The sequence below is a fragment of the Thalia democratica genome, chromosome 6 (assembly GCF_965202585.1).
Source record: "Thalia democratica chromosome 6, ktThaDemo2.hap1.1, whole genome shotgun sequence".
NCBI lineage: Eukaryota > Metazoa > Chordata > Thaliacea > Salpida > Salpidae > Thalia > Thalia democratica.
Genome location: NC_139170.1, coordinates 11348146 through 11366318, shown reverse-complemented (window position 1 = coordinate 11366318; position 18173 = coordinate 11348146). Strand labels below are relative to the sequence as shown.

Here is an 18173-nt window from a genome sequence, read left to right as displayed (position 1 = left end):
AAATAGTATAAAGATGTTATTCAATTTTCGAATAAGAAATGGCTCTTTGATTTTGCATTCAAGGTAGATTTGTTTAAGAATAGAATAAACTTAATACCAAACTAATGGGAAAGGTTACTTTTACTAATGAAATGTACTTTGTAGTAAAGGCATTAATGTTACAATTCTTTTCATAAGTACTATTGTAGGAAGGTTTTTGAATGTATTTATATACCATTTGCAACTCAATACCAATAGGTTCATTTTGTTTTTTATATTTTATTACACAAAGCTTTTCAAAATCATGCAAGATTTCTTTGTCAAGTGATAAATTTTAAATGAAATTTGAAAAAATTTTCGTTGAGTGAATAGCTTAAAAAATAACTTTTAATTATGACGTATGAATAAATTAAAACAAATACAAAAATTAGAGATTCAGTAATTAAAACTAAAGGCATGTTTATTAATAGATTGTTAATAACTTTGTTTTGCCATTTAATGCTACTTGCGTATTTAAGTTAGGTCGCTCTTCTTCAATCAATATTGATTCCAGGCTGTAAAGTTCGCTTTTCTTACATCGTTTTAAAACTTTAAAATTTTGAACAATGTCAGAGTTTTGACAGGATGTGCAATTAAAAAGATGTTCAAATATTGCGCTGTTTTTATCTGTTCCGCAGTGGTCTGTAATTCGTCGGAATATTTGCCGTGATGTTTCTCCGATGTAAGAGATGCTCTGATCTGCAGAGCAGGTATATTTATAAATAACATTTGCGTCAAATACTTTCGAGCATTTACTTTTGTTGCTGAAGTAGTCAGAAACCTTTTTGCTGGTGTAGGCCGGTTTAATACTAATATTGTGTTTTTCAAATATGGATGCTATTCGTTTTTGGAATCTTATTGAACAGCTTCCAACGTAAACTGTTGTGAAATAAGCGTAGTTTTCGGTTTCTGTTTTCTTTTCATTTTTTGTGTTAATATTTTCATTTTGTTTAAATGTTGAATTGTCGATTTTGTGAGCTTCAAGAAATTTGTTGATTTTGGACTTTATAAGGTTTATTGGATACTGATTCTTGAGTAATAAGTTTTCAATTTTTGTAAGTTCATCTTTAAAAGCGGTAAAATTTGAGCATATATTAAGCGCTCTGTTTAGATAAAAGTTTATTAAACCGAGTTTCCAAGATTTAGGACAAATACTAGTATATTGCATAATTAGACCTGTGTCTGTTGGTTTTCTGTACACATTTGTGTGTAGTTGGTTTGATATTTGTTTTACTTAAGTGTCGAGAAACGGTAGTTTTCCGTCAACGGATCTTTCTAGAGTGAATTCTAAGTTTGGGTGTAGAGTATTCATTTCATGATAGAAGTTTGTTAGTTCAGTTTGGTCTTGTGTGACTACGAATATATCATCTTTGTGAAAAAACATTTTAAAACATGAACATAAACACTAATCTACGCTCAGATCTAACTGATAGCAATCTACAGTAATTACTTAAAAAATATACTTAAGATATATCTACAGATTTTAAATAATTGTTTAAAATCTTTTAAATTCCACAAATGTCAAAATAACTTCTTATAGATATATTACTTAACTACTGACCAAAATATTATTTATTTATTAGTGAAAAAACCAAACGGTTATAATAAATGGGTGCACAACAATTCAAATTCCGACAATCAAATTCTACAAAAATTTTAAAGGGACACGACTTAAAAAGTAGTATACATTTGAAACAAAAAAAAAATGTATGTTGTATATTAATATTTACAAGCTTTTTTTTCTTTTTGAAAAATAATAAATATATTTTTTGATATGGCTAAAATAAGTTTCAAAGTATACTTATTTTTATTATTTTTTGATATCTTAAGAAATATTTAATATTTTACTTGTAGGCTTGTAGAAATTAATAATACCGACTTACATATTTTTTATTTTTTTTAAATATATAATACTTTTTAAGTTGTAGCCCTTTAATTATTTTTTTAGAATTTGAACTGTGCAATTTGAATTGTCCGAATTTGAATTGTCATGTAACCATAATAAATGTAGAATTATGAATACTTTATAAACATTAACTTAAAATATTATACTTGAGAAATTTTTGTGAATTAAATAAATTGGAAATAGTGATCATAAAGTTAGTATCCAACCAAATCGAAATCTTTATTTAAAATTAGGTTCTGGCTGGATCTGGATCTTATTTTAAAAATCAGTATTCGGCCGTATCCGGATAATGTTTTCTAATTAGGACTCGGCCAGACCCGGACCCGTATACTGGATCCGGTAGATTACTAATTCGAAATCTTCCTGCCCGCCAAGGACTAAATTATCAGGATCCGGCCCGCCAGTTAAAAAAATGCCCTACCCTATTCTAAACACTAATTTTGAAATTTTAAATGTAGTTTTTTTATTTATTATTAATTACAAACCGATTAATTTTTTTACTTAAATCCCAGGTCAAAGTAGACTAAAAATCAATAAAAAAAAAAGTAAAATTATCATTTAAACTTATGAAAATGAACTTTTACCTGAAAGTTCTTGTAGGGGAAGTAAGATCCAAGTTTGCTGTCATCTCGTTACCAGACTCGACTTTGACAGGAGTGTAAAAAACACTGGAATCGTTTTTGCCCGAACAAGAAGCGTCGCTGAACAACCTCTTCCGCGGAGAACCGTTCTTTTTGGGAGTCCTCAATCCGCAGACGGCGTACTTCACGGGAGAGTCTTTGACCGCGCGATGCAAGCTCGCCCTGGTCGGAGACTTGCTCGAGAAAATCTGGCCGTACAAGCTCTTGGCTCCGGAGCTCTTGGACGGCTGAAGGAGAAAGTTTTTTTTCGGCGTCTTGTCGTCGAACGCCTTTGCGAAGCCTGGCCTCGGCGGGCTGTTGGACCAGGAAGCGGGAAACTTATCAGCAGAATCTCCATCGCAAGTATCAGGCAGTAAGCCCGACGTGCCGTTGACTACATTTTCATCGGCATTTTCGTGTATGACGGTGACCGCGCCATCACAGTTTGATTTGACATCGCTTGTTTCGTGATAGTGAGCATGCTTTGCCCTCTCCTCAATTTTACCAGTTGTTTTATCGAGCAGATTTAAAAGTTCGAGCTCGGTTTTCTCGTTCGTAGACTGGCCGCCCTGGTCGGTTTCGAGAACATTCTCTTGTTTTAACTTGATTGGAACGTTTGAATTTTCATCATCTCTGCTTTCAGTGCATCCGCTATCATTATTTGTTGGCAAAGAAATTATTTCCGATTTATTGGAATTTTTAAGCGTCTCTGAAGTTTCAACCACTTGTTCAAGATCATTAGATTGGTCCATAGAATTATCAGTTTGCTTTTTAGTTTCTACAACTTCAATAGTTTCAGTAATGTTAACTTGTTTATCTTTTGTAACCTGAGTACTGATAACTCCATTTTCTTCAGAACATTTAGAGGTTAATTCTTCGTCAAACTTAGAGCTCAGATCAACTTTAGGGTTAGGACTTTTATCTTTTTGTTTAGGTAAAGTAATATTAGTTACGACATTTTCATCATGTGCATTATTTTCAACTGGATTTCTTCCGTACTTGTTTTTAACAGGAGATTTAGCGTCTCTAAAAAGTTGTTTTCTGGTTGGAACTTTCTTTTTAGTAGGAGTACGACACACATCTTTAGCAGCTGACAACTGACTAACAGTAGAATTTTTTGTATCCTTTGCCTGTTTACTTTCCAAAGCTGTGTCCTCACAAACCTCTTTTGGCTGTTCCAACTTTTCATCACTTTTTAAAAACGATCTAATCTCACTTAATTTTTTATTATCTGCAGCTCCCGTTTCAACTGTCAACTCGTCAACCGTTTGCTCAACAGAACTTTCGGCTTTAGAAGCTGGTGTGTCATTCGAGCTGTTACCAGGGAACAGTTGCTTGGCTACGGAAGGAGGGGTTGCGTTGTAATACCTGGCTAGCAGCTGTTTCCTTGCAGACCTCATTTTGGGCCGCTTTGACGGGCTGGGCGACCCTCCGTTGGTTTTGCGGGGACTTTCCTTCTGGGGCGTCACTACGTGAGTCGGCAGGAAAACGGACTTGTTTTGTACTTTTAGCGGCGAAGTCGGTATTTGGGACGTTTTTGGGAATTTCAGGGGGGATTTCGGGAAGGTTTGCTGCTTGCTGCCTTTCTTGGGGCTTCTAACCCCGACTTGGCCTGCCAGCGGCGACACGTTGGACCTTTCCGAGTCCCTTCGTTGCCTTGTCAACCTGGTGATGGGGTGCGATGAGGAATCGATGGCTGAAATGGGAGACTTCAAACAATTGAAAGTTTTAGGAGAACTTACACTGTTCTCAGAGTCTCTTCGCAGCCGCATTGTTCGTTTGGAGGGGCTCGCCTTTTCAGGGGAACTGACGCTTTTAGGGTTCTTTTTAGTCGGCGTCCTCGAGGGAGAACTGGGAATCGGGGAGAACGGGATCTCCGCCATCGAGCTTTCAGAGTCCTTCCTGGGCCTCAGCACTCTCGTCACGGGCTGTCGCTCGTCCAGCTTGGCTTTCTTGGGAGAATGGTGATCGGCGCCGAAGTCGAGTATCCTCTTGGCGCTCTTCTTCTTCTTCTCGGTCATCTGCTTCATCTTGTTCAGCGCTTCCTGGCCCCGCTGGCAACTTCTCGCCGGCTGCTGCTGGTCGTTGTAGAAGGAGGAAGACTCGTTTCTCTCGTACAAGTCGCCCGCTTTCCTGTGAAAAGTTAATTAATTTCTTTAGGTTTAGGATTTTGCAGGTTAAAACATAAACTTGATCAACTTTGTTTAAAACACTTAAAACTCTGATTTAGTCTTATTAAATGACAACAATATATTTCATACATTTTAAATTCAACTAACAAGCTGCAGGCCTTCACCGGCGACTCGTGTACGACGGTTGGAACGTCGCAGCAATCGCTCTTGTCGCAGAAACTGGAGTCCATGCTCTTCCTGGCTTTGTGCAGGCATCTCGACCTCTGCCTCTCAAAAGACGTCCCCAAGTTTTTCTGCAAACAAAATTTATGAAATGAGACACACTATTTTAGGCAACTGTTTTTTTAAGCAATGTCTTACGTTCGCAAGTTTTTTTACACTGTAGGTTGAGACTTATATTTTTACTTATATTTTTAAAACAACCAAAATTTTTGTATAAAATTATGTAGATCAAGAAACTATTTTCAACTTTTATGAATTCTATGTACAAACACCTTTGTAAAAATAAAACTTTTCAACAAACCTTACTAGGAGGGGTGTCCAATATGTGCACGGTATGGGCCGACCTCAACAACCGTTTCTCCCTTTCAAGGTCGGGCGTTGTCATGGACCTTCCCAACGTGGGTGGTGGAGACATGAACGGGTCGCCATGGTTACGAGAAGACTTGGTTGTAACTAAGAAACATAACAAACGTTTCATAAAACGTTATAAAAAATTTTGAAAACCAAAATTATTTAATTAAAATATTATTGTGAAAGCAGTTGAAACTTTTGTTATTTTTCAATTCATCATATACTAGTACAAAACATTCTCAAGACACATGAAACACTCTTATTTGAACGAAATATTACAGGAAGGTTTTAAACGTATTTATATATCATTTGCAATTAAGTAAATAGAGAATTTTAATTTTTAGTATTTGAAAAACCTCGTGAAATAAAATAAAAGCTAAAATGAGTAACATCTACATACTTAATAGCAAATGGTATGTAAACTAAATATATTTTAGCGAATTACCGCTGGATCTTCGCTTTTTAGCAGCAACAGCCTCAATTTTTTCCTTCCTTTGTTTTCTCTTCATAGTGGCCGGAGATTCTTTCACTTTCATCAACTGAGTTGATCTTTAAAAGAATTAAATGATCATTATTAAACAGTTAATGAGTAGATCACAATAGTTATTAAATTTCAAATATTCTAACACTTATATTAACTTACACCACAAATTTTTTGTTTAGACATGCACAAAAAAATGTACTGCAATTAAAAGGCAAAAAAATAACAATTAAAGTTAAAGGCAGTATTGTTATCACAGTTTAAAGTATTATTATTAAACATGACTGTTTTTATTTTACTTGAAACTTAAAATTACCAAAACGTGCTGCCAACCCTACATTTGTAATTTAAAGTAATACAGCAAACACCAACTTTCTTTCGAGTTTTTCTTTGAAATTATTACCAATCTCCTTCATGTTCAACCTTCTTGCTTCGGTGGCGAGTGGTAAGGCGCGACCCGCCAAGCTGCGTCGCTTCGGTCTAAAAATAATGAGTTTAATATTAACTTAAATTCAAACTAATTTCTATATAGTACTGAAAAGCCACCTAATAAAACATTTAGACTAAAACTATCAACTTTGTGTTGACTTTATTTCAGCATGATAAATAAAATTTGTATTGAAATTTAGTTCTTTTTTTTTTTTGTAAATTGTAATAAAGAATGCTAGTAATAAAACTCAAGTCACAATACAACTTTAACAATGAACAAATGAAACCAAATTAAGTATAAGTTAAAAATAAAAAAAGTAGGCTAGTTGATAAACTTAAATAAAATACTAACAAAAACCATATAAAACATTTATTATATTTTTGATAAAAATCAACAACGAAAAACTCACACGAAAAATTCCTCGCATTTTTCCTCGACGCTGGACAAGTTGACGGTCCTGTGGTTGCCGAAGGTCCTGGGCCCGTTTTGGGTTGGTGACATGATGGAGGGGTTTGTGGCCACGCTGCTGCACACGTCACTGTCCTCGTCTATGTACTGGACCAGCCGGTCCGGAACTTTCGGGTAGATCTGGTCGAGCGTGTCGGCCATCAGCTTACCGCACGTTTGTATGTAGCTGTGAAATTATAACTTATAGAAAATTTTAAAACACTTTTTACTGCTTACCTGATATTTACCATAACGTTATAAAACCTATTCATTTTAGCATATTGTGTTATGTAGCATTGCTAGTTGAAGAATAACTTTTTTTATTGAATTTACAAAATAACATAAAATTTTCAAATTTCTGATTATTGTTTTGGTTAGTATAAAATTATTATATTAGGTTTGAAGTAAATAATCATGAAATAATAATGTAAATAATATTTACAAGCAGCTGTTTTAAATTAGTTTTTTTTTATGTTGCAGTTTTTTTAAATAGCTGATTTATTCGGTTAGTATAAAATTATTATAATAAGTTCGTACTTTATAACTAACAAATAAGTAGGAAACTATTATTTACAAACAGCTACTTTAGATTGTTTTTGTCATGTTTTCATGTTTTTTTATGTTACTCATTGTTTTATTTTTTTCTTTATACCACATGGTCGTATTTAGCTAGTTGAAGTACTACTTTTTTTATTGAATATACAAAAAAAACGTAATATTTTTTAATAGTTGATTTATTCAGTTAGTATTAAGTTATTATTTTAAGTTTGTATTATATAACTATTAAATAAGTATGTGACTATTATTTACAAACTTTTATTCTAAAATCTATTTAAAAAATTGCTTTTTCATGTTACTCATTAGAAGTTTTTTTTTTTTAGTTTTACATTCTGTTTTCTGTCTGTTATTACATGTTTTTAGTATCAATTAACACCTTTATTATTTTAAAATTAAACTTATAATATTTTTATTTTAAGTTTTGATATCTTAACTTAATTACAATTTTTTTTGTTACTAAATTCTACAATGTTACTAAATGAGTAATTAATAATTACTTATATATTTTTTACACCTTCGAACAAGCTACAAAAAAAAAAGTAAAGTAATTTATTTCTATGTTGCTTGACTGATACGGATGTTCTACCAAAACTAATACATTAAAACATGCTTTTTTTTTATTTAAATACTTTTCACTTATTTTCAAGTTTATTCGATATTCTATTACTAACAACTTAATAACAACTTAAAACTAACTTTATTATGTTTTTAAAGATTAATCAATAAACTTTTTAGAATTAAGTTTAGAGCTTTACATTTACTATTATAAACAAAAACTTATGTTCAAGAAAAATAAACAAATTAACATCTCTTTTTTGTACCAAATATCAACAATACTAACTATTTTTTTACTAATAATAAATTGTTTTAACAACTTACTTAAGTAATTAATCAAAAAGCAAAAGCTTCACTTTATATTTTAGTTGTAAAATCACCTTAATTACTGGTATTGTCAAAATTCAAGAAGAAAAGCGCCGGAAACGGAAAAGAATATCACCACTGCATGGCGCTCGCGAGCAGGGTTGTCAGTGGAGATAACGCGTGCGCAATTTTCAAACTGCGACGTGCGCAGTCAAGCGTAAAGTTACATCGCGTGGTGGCAAAACCAGAATTTGACTGATTTGCGCGCTCGTACGAAAAAGTAAAGTTGCAAAACCATGCGCCTTCTTCCTTTACACTAATTTCAAACATGTTTTCAAGATTTCTTAGTTCTTTAAGGTTTTAGTAAGACACTCAACAAATTCAAACGCATGCCCGAGACACTAATTTAGCGCGTGTTTCGAAAATTGCGCTTTGTGGTTGAATAAAGGCGGGCGTTTGAAATTTTGAAATGAGGGCATCAGTGACAGTTGCGTTGACCTCGAATAAACTTTATTGCTCGTCTTGTATAATGATTTCTAAACTTAGCAACAAACTTATACTTGACTCGTTTTATTTTTTAAATATTAGGCTTTTCAGGTACTTAAAAAGAAATGTTACTCCATATCCATTAATAAGTCACTTTTCCAACAAAATAATGCTAAATCAAAGTTTTAAAAAAATCAAACCTCGAATGGTAATAAAAACTATAAATTGATGCATTATTTCAATCAGTTAATGATGAATCTAATGCAATAAGTAACAACAACTAAACTTAAAAAGTTTAATTTGCAAACGTATATGTAGCGCAAATTTTAAAAACTAAGAAAATTGGTATGACTGAATAAATACTACAGCTATATTCTATTTAATAGTTTGTTTAAATTAAACAAATTAGATGTTGCTTATGCTTTATGATTTTTATTTAACCTTGAAGCTATAAATCAACATTTTACCAGTATCTAAATGTACTTGAAACTTACTGCATTAGTAAATGGAAAACTTATAGAAGAACCAGTACAAAATTGTTTGAATGAAAAACTATATGTAACACATTAACCAAAACAAAATTTATTTAAAATCCTTATTTAATTTGTAAATAAAACTTTTATATAAGCAACATTATTACTTTAAATGTTAAAATTTTATTAAGTTTGTTTTCCTAAATAAACATTTAAATAAAATACTAATATTTTAAACTTCAAATACTTGTATTAATACTTTCAAATTAAATATATTCGATTTAAATGAGACTTTGATTTTATTTGTCTACAATTTTTTCATCTTATAGTTTATTCTTCTAAAATTTTCTGCGTATATATTTATTTGAGTTATAAACTACTTTTATACAAAAAATAAAACAGCATACAATTACTTTTTGAATCTCATACACCAAATAATATCAAATATGAAGACATTAATTTTTCTATACTTGAACTATATTGCATTTAAAAAATTAACTTACTTTATCAAACATGTTGTAACTTATAAACTTAATCATCTAAAACCAAAACTACTTTTTTTCTGGTTCCAAAACTTTTTTCAAATGCAAACAAAATATTGAAAAAAGTAATTTCAGATTTGAGTTTGATTTATTTAAAGTAAAACTATTTTTATGTTATTATTATACAACAATATATGAATTACAAAATTTCTAAAACTAATTTATATAAAAATTAAACTTTTTTATATATATCAAAATACACACCAATTTTATATTTTTGTAAACGCGTATATATCGAGTGTAAAAATCTTTGTGTGAGTGTTTGTGTAAGATTTTTTAACATGTACTTCCGTGTAAAAGTTGAATAGGAAATCTTTGTGTCGTTCGTATTAACAACTTCTATTTTTGATATTTTTTCTACATAAACAAATTTTATGAAAATGTAAAACCTTGCACATGATGTATTTTGTACTGCTTCAAAAATTTTAAAAACAGTAAATCTATATCGAATTTATCGAACAAAGAAGTCATGTTTTTTTTCTCGTACGAACCACTCAAAAACATCACAAAGGCCTTCAGTTACACAAAAAACAGCAACATTGCACCGATCAGCATCTGTTGAACGTGTTTGCGACCTCAATGCGTTGCAAAACAAACATTATGACGTCATAACATGACACCAGTGTTCCATGCAACTAAACGTCTAACAATTGCGCGCCGTACGTGAAGGTGATTGGTGGGAAAAGGCGGGAAATATTTTAATAAAACTATACAACTGACAAGACAAACATCAACGCAAGCTTAACAGATTAGTCGTCAATCATAATTAGCTTTAAAGACTAAACTGCAATAAGAACAGAAGTTTACACGACTAAAACCATTTACAATAAGTTTGGTTTCAAATTCTGAAACTTGCAAAACTATATTCGTAATCTATTTAAAAATGTTTGTATTCTGTTACTTGATTTTATTCTAATCAGTTTTTAAAAAACACCATAAAACCAGCAACAATAAATAAAGAATTTTTAAATTAGCTGAGATGAAACAATTTTTGTAGTAAAATTAAATATTTTTACTCTGTACTAGGTTTTTACGAGTTTTAGAAAAGGACGAAATGTTTGAAGGTGATATGTTTTAGTAGGATGCTATGTATACTACCTTTGAAAATTTAGCAGTGGAATTGATTAGCGTGTATTTAAACTTAGCGCTTAACATTCACAATATAATTTGTTAAAGGCGGGATTTTAGAACTAACTTAATCAAACGATAAGCCTGGCAAGCAATTTATTCAATGTTATTTACATTTGCACAACAACAGAAGTGTTATAGTTTAATAAGAAAATTGTTCAATTATACTTTTTAATTATTTTTCAATAATTTTTAAAGCATAATAATTAACCATGAATAAATTTGAACGTTAAAAACACTTTTGTTTTAATTATTATAAACATCAATAACTTATTGTCATCACATAAAAATGACTTTAAGATTTTTTTTTTATTACTAATCTAAGCAAACAATTTTTTTATAGTATGTATGAAAACATGAACTATTAACTTCATAAACAAAACTTTTCCGAGAGTTTAACCTTCACTAGTTTATGCTGACCAACGGTTTTCAAGTGAAGTGCTTGGTGTTTCAAAAAATCAAAAACTTTTAGCATCAACAATTTCAAGTGGCATACAATTGACCCAGTTTGAAAATTAACACATTATATAAATGCACACCAATATGTAAAATACGAAGTAAAAAGGTTTTTAAATCATTTTAATTATTATTATAAAAGAGTATATAGCACATGTAAATGGTAAGTTATTAATTTTTCTTAGCTTTTTGATTGTATTATTTAGGCATGAACGATTCGATAATTTTTGTGACATTTGTACAACCATAATTAGTTTGTAAAAGGTTTTATATTTTATACAGGTTATTTTTAACTCGTCTTATAAAAAGCAGCATTTTTGAGCAAAACTATTGAAACTAAAATAATTTGAATATATTTTTGTATTTGGTTCTATTAGAAATCAACAAAAAAAGTATTTTAAAGATACAAAAATATTCAACCATATTGGAGTGCAAGTTCTAAGCAAAACACAGCACTAACTAAAAACCACAAAAAGTAATGTCAATCACCAGTTATGTAACAATGTATTAAAAAGTTCAACTCACTTTGGTATGTGGTAGCTGGTGAACAGCGCGTGCAGCTTCTCCGAGTCGCAGCACAGTATGTACGCTTGCGAAGTTTGCAACAGCTTCTTTTCGTTGTTTATGACGTCACACTGAAGGCCGACCTGCAGTTTGTTGAGTTCGAGGAATATCAGCATTTTTATTTCCAACCTGTAAAATGCAAACAGCATTGAAAACTTGTCGTAAAATAAAATAACAGGATTAATATGACTATACATAAAATAGTATCAGATTAAAATGAAAAAGATGAGAAATATATCTACATTGGTGATTTTACTATAATGTGTTAAATTATATTATTTCTGGGAGAAAAAATCAAAACCGCCTATTTCAAATGCCAACTTTTTTAATATTTTAAAGCAAACAAAGCTCGTAAATTCCAAACAAATGTCAAGGTTATACAACAAAATTAGCGAGAACAGATTGTAAATCCGCGATTTATTGTTGTAGCCTATTTACATTGTGTAAAGCGGTCAAATAAATATTTACTCTTTTCGCAAATTTTCAAGGAAACCCGCGCCAAATTCAAACTGATTTTTAAACAATGTGTTCGTTTTGTTAGTTGTGTACTTACTATCGGGAAAATGTTGATGAAAAACAGCATAATGTGTTAACAAATCTTTTAAAATGCTTGGACTAAAAAATTTAAGTTTTTCATTATTATATCTAACTTGAAAACTTTAACTTAAAAAGTACAATTTATTTCGATTTTTTTTTTGAAGAAAAAATAAATTAATCAAATGAATAAAAGTATATGATAGTCTTTTCAGTATTTCAAATAGGCTTAAAGTTTCAGAATAGATTTTCTCAGCACTTAAGGAACCGGAAATATACATTAAAACCGCATTGGGCAGTCTGAAAAGGTAATAAAACTACAATTAGAAAAGTCGTAGTTTTACAATTGGCAAATTTATGAATGAAAATTTTGTGGTCACACTCATAAAATTCAATTCACAAAATGATGATCGTCGCACTTGAAACTTTTAGTCACAAAAGCGTGCAAGTTATTAATGTTCCAAAAAATAATTTAGTAAAAACGGTTGGAGCAAAGGATGTATATGTTATAGCTCTCATTACATTAATTAATTAACCATTTTCGTACTTTAAAACAACAACTATTTTGTTCTTTAATTTAACAAACTTTTAATAAAACAAGTTGTTTTCGGTTGATACTTTATAGTATATACAGATAGAAATAAGAAATACAAATTAAAACAAATACTATAACAACTAAAATTAAATCTTAGTAACTTTTTTTTTTACATTAAAACAAAATATTTTAACAATATTAGCGCGATTCTGAAAAGTTTTAACGATTTCAAATACTGGCAGTTTGCCACACAAAATGTTGCATCTTTTTGAATTTTGAATTTTTTAATCTGCCGCCAGCGACCGTGAGGCGCCAATTAAAATCACCTGATTGGTTTGTGCGTTCGTGCGTGAACTATCCGAAAAAAACATCGCGGGTGAAGTTTTCAAAGATTGCTCACTTTTTAACATAATTAAGAATTGCTTAACTCTTCTTCAGTTTATAATATTTCTAATTTTACTGGTGTGTTATTTTTAATTTTTTTCAATTCAAATTAATTGTCCTAAAGTATTTTATCTAAAAAGTTTAAAACTTGTTTTAATATAAGTTTACAATGTAATTCAAAAAATTAAGAAAGTACATATTGTTAAGTAATTAATTTTAATTGCGTTTATTTATGAACAAATAATAAGTTTGATTATTTGTTTTTTAGAGGCAATTGTCATTTTATTACAATTTTTTTTTACTCTGAATTTGTTTTATAAACAATATAGTTATTAATCTATTTTTTTAATCAAGTGTGTTATTTACTTATCCTTGTTTATTTAAATAAATTTCGATTAAACTTTGTTTAATTACATAACAGATTTTAAGAACTAAACATATACGTTTGGCTTGTATATATTTATAGATTTTTTATACTTAAGAAATACATATAACTAACATTTTCTGTTTGACTTCTGCTTTAGTGATATCTTTGTGATTCAACAAAGGTAAAATATCATCATCAACTGTTTTCCAAACTTTTTGCAGATAATTTGAACACTGTGATGCATCTTTATTGGTGCTGTCTGTGTAATAACTTGTTGTAATACATGTATTAATGTTTACCATTGGCAAAAACAAAAGAATTCTATTTTACAAAAGATAGTTTAAGCTAGATCTTTAGAAACTTCATTGTTTAATAAAATTAGATTATTATTAGCACTTTTTTAGGCTAACAAATACTATTTTGCCAGTGAGTAAAGATATACTTGTTGTACTTATTTCACAAATTTGGCCTTCGGGCAAAAAAACTTTTTCGAATTAAGTTTGAAAGTGAATTGTTTTTTTATTTATAAAACAATCTATCACTTTTTCAAAAATATTTATCTCTATAACATACCATATATATTATCATTTAACTTTTTTTATTAGCAAGTAAAAAGTTGCTTTACATTGTTTTAAGACTAAAGCCTTACTTAATTTAGTTCAGTTTAAAGTACTATATAACACAAAAGTTACTAGCTAAAAAATTGTTTTTATAAACTAACTAGTGTAGTTTTACTAAGTACCAGTACAACAAACTTCGTATAGAGTTCAGAAAAAAAATAATCAAGCTGTTGAACAACTACGAAAAACAAAAAAAAAGCATGTTTACCAGTTCAACATGCAAAAACCACCAATTTTGTAGGACTGAGACTTGCAGTACATAAGCAAATAAAAAACAAACTTTGTTTATCGAGGAACTGGTAGAGCAGGTTGCACACGAAACAGGCGTGCTTCTGCAGTTGCTTGTAACTCATATCGACGACTTCGGGCATCTTGTCCGCTCTCACTTGCAACTTTTCTTTCAGTTCCGCCACGCAACCACCGACTGCTTCTTCCCAGCTTTTCAACACTGGTGTTGTTATATTGTTGATAACTTTTAAAAATTAAGCTAAACATTACAGGTTATTGATGATAATTTAAACTTGTAAGAAATGAAAAGAGCTTGGAAAATAAAGAAAACTATAAAACAAATTACAAGTATTTTTTCAAATAAAGTTATTCTACAATTTTGTAAATATTTGTTGTTAAATTAATGATACATTAATGTGGTAAATGTTATTTGGCTTTTCTGAAAAATTTAAAATATTAAATTTAGCTTATATTTTAAATTACTCATTAATAAAAAATAAAAAAAACCTTCAATTTGTTCTTTGATGGTTTTCATACAATCATGTGAGCCGTCTTTTTTCTTTTGTTGTTTTTTCTAAACAAAAAAATACTTTTAATATTGTTTGTACACCACTTAAAATTATTATAAACGTTTTTACTTTAAACTTGTCAAACTGAAAATATTATATTTTTAACTGTTCCACATCAACACAATTCGATGTAATATGCTTTTCACAAAACAAAACTGTTTTAGACTATACTTTACAAACTTAATTGCTTGTTATATCGTTGAGATTACACTGAACTCTAAACATTTAAAACAGTTTGCTGAAAAAAATTTTTATTCAAAAACCTTTTTGTTGTCAGCCCTCAATTTGCGCTTCTCCTCAGCTTTCTGCTTGAAACTCAACTGTATTTGGCTCAACAGGTCCATGGAGCGCTTTTCTTTCCTGCTCTTTTCTTCGGTGTCTTCCTCCTGGGAGGTGCTGCAAAAATCAATTTGATAAAAATTGTGAAATTATACGACATCATAACTTAAACTTAGTCTGTAAAAGAGATGAACTAAGTACATGAATTCATTATTATTGCAGGCAAAATTAAAATCATTTTGTCAATCCTAAGTACTTTTTAGTAATAATAAATGAATTTGTTACTTTTTAATTTAGAGTACGTTTAATAAAACTATTTTCCTAATTTATGTTTTAGTTGAACAGCTGTTCAATCTAAACTTTCTACATCCAATTACTTCATCTTAATTAAATCTATTTTTAGGTTAGGTTTGTGAACAAGTAAGAAACATAGTTTCAATAAACCTTTAAAAAAAATAAAGAGCAGGGTTTCACAGGTAGAGCTGGAAAAAAAAATCCTGACTTTTTGATGTAATTTTTTATGTAAATGTTAACACTTTTTGTAAGTTTTGTTCAGTTTCCAGTTTTCTTGTTCAAAAAATCAAGAAGTACCACCATAAAACTTTCTTTAAATTGTGTTAAATTGTGCACAATGTGTGTTTGTGATAATTTTCACATGTTGAAAAACTTCCAGCTAAAATTCACTTTCTGAGTTCCATACAGTATGTATTAGGGTGGTTTACCAGAATATTGAATTTTGCCAAGGTGGAAGTTTCTTTAAATCGTCTAAAATTTTTCACAGGGTGTTTTTGTGGTTATTGTCAAATGAAATTTTAGCTGAAAACTCATAGGTTGCCTTACTCATACTTCTACTTTAATTAACACCACTGGCATTAAAAATTCTTTTAATCATCATCTTTAATGAGCCATACAGAACTTTTTTTAAACGCCAAAAATTCTTAAAATTTTCATTTTGAAGTAATTTGAATACAATAAACGTAAAACAAACTTAATTGACTATTATAAAATGATCTGGAAAGAAAAACAACAATGGTGAGTCTGAGTTTAAAAACCCTAAACATTAAGCATTAGATTTCTGTACAAGTAATTATAATTAAATACCTTGAAACGAAAAATGAACTCACTTTCTACCAAACAGTAAATGCATGCGTGAGATCATAACAAATTTTAACTTATTCCAAAAATTCAATTAAACCCTGAAAAAAGATGAACTGCAAAAGCAATACTTTATAAAACAACAGTAGCAAAAAGCAGTTTTAAGAGATGATAAACTTTCTTATTAAGAGCATGTTTACATCAAACTTCCTGACTTTTCCTGGCTTTTGTCTTTTTTTCTTTTTTCCTGACTTTTCCTGATTTTGTGGCAACCCTGAAGTAGGTTTTTGAAACTTTACAAGAAGTTAAGACTAAAAAACTCATTTAGTGAACTTTTATTTTCTAAAAAAATTTTATTTTCTAATCTAAAAAAGTTTTAGAACCTAAACATTGATAGGAAAAAATAATTCACTGATAATATTTAAATCAATACTTTTTTTGCAAACTAACATATCAAACATTTACTTCAGAACACTTAACTTAAAATTTATTATTTTAACTAACTTTGTTAGACGGCTCGTAAAAGTTTTGTTAATGACGTCATACCGACTCCAATGTTCCATGAGATGAGGAGTAAAGCGCATTGGTTCTACAACAATTTTAATATTAAATTACTTATATTTATATTTTCTATAAAAAAACAAAAAATTTAATAATTTAGTGTACATCTAAACCAGTTGAAAAGGTTTTGCATAAAATTGTGCTTTATAACCAACAACGTTAACAATGTTTAAAGTGTAAACAGATTTATAAGGCTAAGAACCCTTTTTCAAGCAATTTGTTTTAAATTAATTTAAACAAATTTGAAAAACTTGTTTATAAATTAATTAACTTTTTTTTATATCGTCCAAAAATTATAAGAACTTCCAATGAAATTTTCTGATTTAAACAAGAATGTAATTAATTTGTAAATCTTTATGATATAAAAAAATAGTGTAATAATCTAAAAAGTAGTATTTTTACGTTAATGATATTTTTGCAAACTTTGGCATATGTTGATATTTCAATTATTTAACACGCTTATAGATAAAAACTTACTCAAAGGAAGAGGTTTGGAACTGTCCGACTTTTGGCTTTGATACCTGACAACAGATTTCGGAGTCCCTAATAATTTTCAATATATCATAAAAAAATTTTAAAACATAACTTGGTATGAACAATAATTTTTGGTTGTTTTGAAACAAAACCAATACACAAAGTTGCAAAACACGTGCATGGTAGTAGTCTGAATTGAAACAAACTTTGTAAACTAAGAGCACATTGGCCTTATTTTGTCAACCTTAATACAAACAACTTGTTTTCATATATTAAAAACATGAATTAAAATACTTTACTGCAACTGAACTCACTGATGCTGTAGTCAGCTTCAGATCCCCTTCTTACGAGTGAGGCTACAGGAGTGGTTGGTTGGGTTGACGGAACTAACTTCGGCGAATCTGAAAAAAATTTATTTTTTGTTTAATTATATTTTTGATCTGTTAGAAATCAGACAAAATTTAAACTTAACTAAGTAATTAAAAGTAGCACAAATATTTTAAATTTTATGCATTAGCAGTGACTTTTTGCTCAAAAGTTTTTTTTTAAGTTATGAGAAGAGTTAGTTTCCGAATATTTTTTATGTATTTTAAAAATTTGTATTCTTTTAAGTTAGCATCACATACCACTTTTCACATTGCACAAGTTATTTTCAGCTTTCTTTTTTAAAAACTCCTGTAAATTTCTTTCAACAATTTTTTGAATCCTGTTGTACATTCTAGTACTTATTGCGTTATTACGCTTTGAAGATTTTTGTTCTTCAGATTCGTTTTTTATCTTTTGAATCAATCGAGCTATATTGCCTAGCATTGGAGTTCTATAGCATAAAAATAATATATTTTAATATTTATG

General features: G+C 29.7%; 1 protein-coding gene across 1 annotated transcript in view; it reads right to left on the bottom strand.

Moving 5' to 3' along the window:
- LOC145838724 (uncharacterized) overlaps window positions 1-18173 on the bottom strand; it is a 29047-nt gene that overhangs the window by 4712 nt on the left and 6162 nt on the right. Inside the window, exons 8-22 of the mRNA XM_082946348.1 lie at window positions 17948-18138; window positions 17636-17722; window positions 17325-17390; window positions 16791-16875; window positions 15176-15308; window positions 14851-14917; window positions 14396-14563; window positions 13628-13754; window positions 11637-11804; window positions 6570-6794; window positions 6103-6210; window positions 5695-5798; window positions 5200-5351; window positions 4824-4969; window positions 2509-4677 (exon numbers count right to left, since the gene is read on the bottom strand). Coding sequence (XP_082802474.1) covers window positions 2509-4677; window positions 4824-4969; window positions 5200-5351; window positions 5695-5798; window positions 6103-6210; window positions 6570-6794; window positions 11637-11804; window positions 13628-13754; window positions 14396-14563; window positions 14851-14917; window positions 15176-15308; window positions 16791-16875; window positions 17325-17390; window positions 17636-17722; window positions 17948-18138 — 3996 coding nt within the window. The remainder of the gene's footprint in view (window positions 1-2508; window positions 4678-4823; window positions 4970-5199; window positions 5352-5694; window positions 5799-6102; window positions 6211-6569; window positions 6795-11636; window positions 11805-13627; window positions 13755-14395; window positions 14564-14850; window positions 14918-15175; window positions 15309-16790; window positions 16876-17324; window positions 17391-17635; window positions 17723-17947; window positions 18139-18173) is intronic.